The 4,520-nt window shown below is 71.2% G+C and overlaps 1 protein-coding gene across 1 annotated transcript; it reads left to right on the top strand.

The window, feature by feature from the left end:
• The first annotated feature begins 1,076 nt into the window (after window positions 1-1,076).
• Window positions 1,077-4,294, top strand: EVA1B (eva-1 homolog B). The gene is made up of 3 exons (XM_040534948.1): window positions 1,077-1,230; window positions 3,073-3,190; window positions 3,325-4,294. The coding sequence occupies exons 2-3, from the start codon at window positions 3,124-3,126 to the stop codon at window positions 3,747-3,749; spliced, it is 492 nt and encodes a 163-aa protein (XP_040390882.1). The 5' UTR covers window positions 1,077-1,230; window positions 3,073-3,123; the 3' UTR covers window positions 3,750-4,294.
• The last annotated feature ends 226 nt before the right edge of the window (window positions 4,295-4,520 follow it).

Here is a 4,520-nt window from a genome sequence, read left to right as displayed (position 1 = left end):
CCCAGGCGCGCAGCGACCCCGCGGGGACGGGGCTTGGGGGGGGGCCGGGGGGGCTGCGGTGCTCGCGGGGGCGCGCAGGGGGCGCTGCGGGGGCGCGCGGAGCGGAGCGGAGCTGCCCTGTGCGGCCCCATAGCGCCCCACATCGCCCTGCGTTGTCCCTAAATCGCCCCTTATTGCCTCGGATCGCCCTGCGTTTCCCCACGTTGCCCTAAGGAGCCCTGCATTGCCCCAAATCGCCCTCCTGCGCCCCACGTCACCCTGCGCTGCCCTAAGTCACCTTGAATAGCCCCACGTTGCCCTGCACGTTGCCCCAAATCGCTCTGCACATTGCCCAAAATCACCCCGCATTGCCCCAAATAGCCTGGCTTTGCCCCATATCACCCTACATTGCCCCAAATTGCCCCGCATTCCCCCACATCTCCCTGTATTGCCCCCCATCACCTTGCATTGCCTCCCATCACCCTGCCCTGCCCCGGCAGAGCTCAGCATCATCCCCCACAGGCCCCCGCATGGTGCTGAGCCCCTGGGGCTGATCCAGGTGCCCTGGCAGAGCCCGGCCCTGCCCGCAGCGTGTATGGGGCCCTGGGGTGCGGAGCCTCAAGCTGGAACCCACCGAGGTGGGGCCGGGCCCCATCCCCACACCCTCGTCTTTGCCCCGTGCTGCCGGAGCACCCCGTGGTGCCATCCTGCTGCCGGCTGCAGTGGGGCCGAGGCGCTGCTCCACATCTGGTCTCTACACGGCCCCACAACCCCGGGGAGCTGGGCCCAGGGCAGGATCCCACCCCCACACCTCCCCGGGGCCGGTGTCTGCCCCGCGAGCGTGTCCCGGTGTGGCCGCGGTGCCTTCGCCCTGCCGAGGCTCAGCCTCCGCGAGGCCGGGATGCGCGGCTGGATCCCGCCACCGCCGGCCCAGCGAGGATCAGGCCTGATCCTGCCGGATGGGTGCTGAGCACGGCCAGGACAGGGCCTGCAGCAGACGGGGTCCGGCGCAGCCCACCCGTGCGCTCGGCCCCCCTGTTCCGGGCCGTCCCGGGGGAGCGGGCGAGCCTCGGCCCTGCGCCCCGCTGGGCGTCGGGACGGGGCTGCCATTGGCTCCGGCGGGGAGCGCTGACCGCCAGCCTCCTCCGAACTATTTCCTGTTGCTGCCGCGTTAATGCTAAACAGACCTTTCCCTCTCTTCCCTCGCTCCAGCCAAAGTGCAGCAGGCTCCCACCGTCGCCCGCCATCCCGGTGAGTACCGGCCCCACGGCTCGGGGCGCGGGGACGAAGGGGTCTATGGGTGGACGTGGCACCCGAGGGGTCCCCGCACCCCGTGTCCGCCCCGTCCTGATGGCCACGGCGGGGTGACACTGCTCTGTGCTGTCCCCTGCTCCGGTGTTGTGGCCGGGGACGCGGGGTTTGAGGACAGAAGACTTGCTCTGGGCACCAGGCTTGGTGCTTGGGGACACCGGGCTTGGGGACATGGGGCTTGGGGACATGGGGTTTGGTGCTTGGGGACACGGGGCTTGGGGACAAGGGGTTTGGTGCCTCGGGACGCAGAGCTCGGAGCTTGGGGACGCGGAGCTTGGGGGGGGGGGTCACAGGGCTGAGGGATGCCGGGCTCTGTGCCTGGGGACACGGGGCTCAGGGACGCACGGTTCGAAGCCGCACAGATCCAGCCATGCTTGGGGACATCGAGCTCGATCCTTGGGGACATGGTGCTTGGTGCTTGGGGACACAGGGCTCGGTGTTTGGGGCTGGGTGCTCTCAGCTGTGCCTGCGTGTCCGGGGGTGATGCTGCTCCGGTGCCCTTGGGGGGGTCCAAAGCAGCCCCAGACGCATCGACGGAGCGAGCCCAGCACCCGGCCAGTGCCCGTCCTCTGCTCCCACTGCCTGTCCCCCACCTCACTGCCACCCCGAGCCCACCACAGCCCCCGACCTGCCCCTCCATGGCTCATGGCGGTGGGTGCCCATCGCCAGGAGGGTGCTGAGTCCCCGCACGGCCCAGGCACTGGTTCTGCGGTGCCCTCGCCAGCAGCCTTGGCACCCACAGTCCCCAGAGCCCGTGGCGGGTCTGAGCACATCCCAGCCGGCCCCGTGCAGGGCTCGCAGCCCGGGCCCCTCCTGGGGACACCGCTGGCCCTATTTTGGGGTGTCCCCACCGGCAGGGCCGGCCCAGCCCCGCTGCGTGCCGAGGCCCCGCAGCACTGCCCTGTCCAGGGACGGTTCTGCTGATGTGTCACATTTTCTGCATTTCTTTCCTCATTCCTCCCTCCTTGGAGACGTTTCTGGGAAATGAGCTCTTCCCTCTGCCAGGGCCCGCGTGCTGCATCCCCTCCCGCCCTGCACAGCCCCGCACCAGCATCACGGGAGGGGGGGGGGGGGGGGAAACGGGGCTGGTGCTCAGCTGTTTGGGGCCCTGGGGGTGTCCCCGTCCCCGGGGTGTCCCATGGGGCAGCCGCCTCGCCTCCTCCCCACATTTCCTGTGGGAGCATCGGCGGCTTCTTCCGCTTGCAGCATGGGACCAGTGCCTGCCCCAGCCCCTCTTTTTGTGCACCCCCCCTCCCCGTGCTGCTCACCGGAGTGGTGGCCTTTGCACCACAGCCCTGTCCTTGTCCCCGTGCTGCGGGGGCTGGCCCCGCTCCTGGCCCAGGGCCCCACAGCAAACAGCTGGGGCTGGGTGCAGCACTGGGAGAGGTGCGGGGTGGGGGTACACTGCCCCATGTCCCCCCCCAGTGCCACCACGGGGCGAGGAAGCCCTCGGTGTCATGTCCGGGGGCAGAAAGCCCGGGCTGCTGCAGATCCGCTTGGCGCAGTGTCCTTGGGGGGGGGGGGGGGGGGGGTGGCGGGGGGGAGGTGTTGGCCGCATCCTGCCCGGCCCCGCAGGAAGAGCAGAGGGCAGCGGGAGCGGGACGGCTCCGCTTCGGCACCCACCGGGGCTCGGCCCTGTCCGAACTGCAGCACCGCTGGGCACGAGCCCCCTCCCCTTCCACCCCTCTTTGCTCTGCGTGGTCCCCCTCCAGACCGTGCCCCAGGTGGGGACAGGGGGCTCCGGGAGCCCCCCGGCTCAGCCCCACATCCCGTGTCCCGCAGATGCCCAGCACGTGCTGCCCGCAGAGCCCCTGAGCGCGGCCGGGCGCCGCGATGGAGAGCCGCAAGCAGGACATGGAGCTGCTGAGCAACAGCATGGCCGCGTACGCGCACATCCGAGGTGAGGCCACAAAGCCACCCCCCCCCCCCCCCCCCCCCGTCTGGGGAACATCTCCAGTGGGGACCCCGGGGCCACCGCGGCCCCGTTGAGGTCTGGGGACAGCCCCTCAGCCCCATCGCCTTCCCTCCCCACAGCCAACCCCGAGAGCTTCGGGCTTTACTTCGTGCTGGGCGTCTGCTTCGGGCTGGTGCTGACGCTGTGCCTGCTGGTGCTGCGCATCTCCTGCCGGCCCCGCGCCCGCCCCCTGCGCCGGCCCCGGCCCGGCCCGCCCGACCTCAGCGAGGACGACGACGACGAGGACGATGAGGATGAGGAGGAGGAGGACACCATCGACCGCGCCGCCTCCGAGTCGCTGCTGCCGGTGACCGAGATCCCGCTGGAGAGCCACGGCCCCGGGGACGGCGCCCTGCCCGTCAACGTCTTCGCCTCGGCCGAGGAGCTGGAGCGGGCGCAGCGGCTGGAGGAGCGCGAGCGCATCATCCGCGAGATCTGGCGCAACGGGCAGCCCGACATCCTGGGCACCGGCACCGGCACCCTGGGCCGCGTGCACTACTACTGAGCGCGGCACGGTGCGGCACAGCCGGGGGGCACGGGGGGACCCCTGCCCCCACCCCGGTAACTCGGCCGGTGCCGTGCCACAAGACTCCGCGGCACTGATGGGGGCTGAGAGTGGCATATAACGTGGTTTGGTGCCGGGACTGGGGAGCACAGCGGGGCCGCTGGCTGCCCATGGGGTGGAGAACCCCCAACCCCCCCCACCCCCCCACCCCCCCCCGGAGCACCTTGGCACCAGCACCCGGTGCCACCAGCACCCCCAACCTCTCCTCTGCCGCCACGAGCAGCCGCTGCGGACACGATGCACTTTGAGCCATTGGTACGACTGCCGGCACAGGCCAGCAGCCCCAGGACCCTGCGGAGACAGGGACAAGGACAGGGACAAGGACAAGGACAAGGACAAGGACGAGGCAGACCCTGCCCCGCTGGCCCCGCCGTCTCTGCGCTGTCCCCGGAGGGACGCCACCCCGCTGGCCGCGGTCGGGCTGTACACCCGTGCGATCTGCGGGGTCCTGTCCTGCCCCACCAACACGGTGCTTTTGTCCCCTGGTTCCCGTTCCCTGTCCGGCCCCTGGCTCTCTGCGCTTCCCTCCTGCCGGCCCCGCTAAATTCCCACTAAATTTAGCCGCCGGCCTTTCCGGCACCGCCCGGCCCCTGCCCCAGCGCCGTGCCGGATGTTTCCCAGCTGGGCTCTGGGGCTGCTCGCGCTCCCCCGGGGCCGTGGCTGCTCCCCGCAGGGCTGGGCCGCATCCTGCCCACGCTGCAGGCACCGTCC

Source organism: Cygnus olor, chromosome 23, assembly GCF_009769625.2.
Source record: "Cygnus olor isolate bCygOlo1 chromosome 23, bCygOlo1.pri.v2, whole genome shotgun sequence".
NCBI classification, from domain to species: domain Eukaryota; kingdom Metazoa; phylum Chordata; class Aves; order Anseriformes; family Anatidae; genus Cygnus; species Cygnus olor.
The sequence above is the reverse complement of the archived record's forward strand: the minus strand, read 5'-3'. Positions and strand labels throughout refer to the sequence as shown.

What these genes read in the sequence shown, in the direction of transcription:
- EVA1B (XM_040534948.1), top strand. Translation starts at nt 3,124, where the DNA reads ATGGAGAGCCGCAAGCAGGACATGGAGCTGCTGAGCAACAGCATGGCC. An exon ending in CGCGTACGCGCACATCCGAG is followed by an intron (nt 3,191 to 3,324) that starts GTGAGGCCACAA and finishes CCCTCCCCACAG; the next exon opens with CCAACCCCGAGAGCTTCGGG.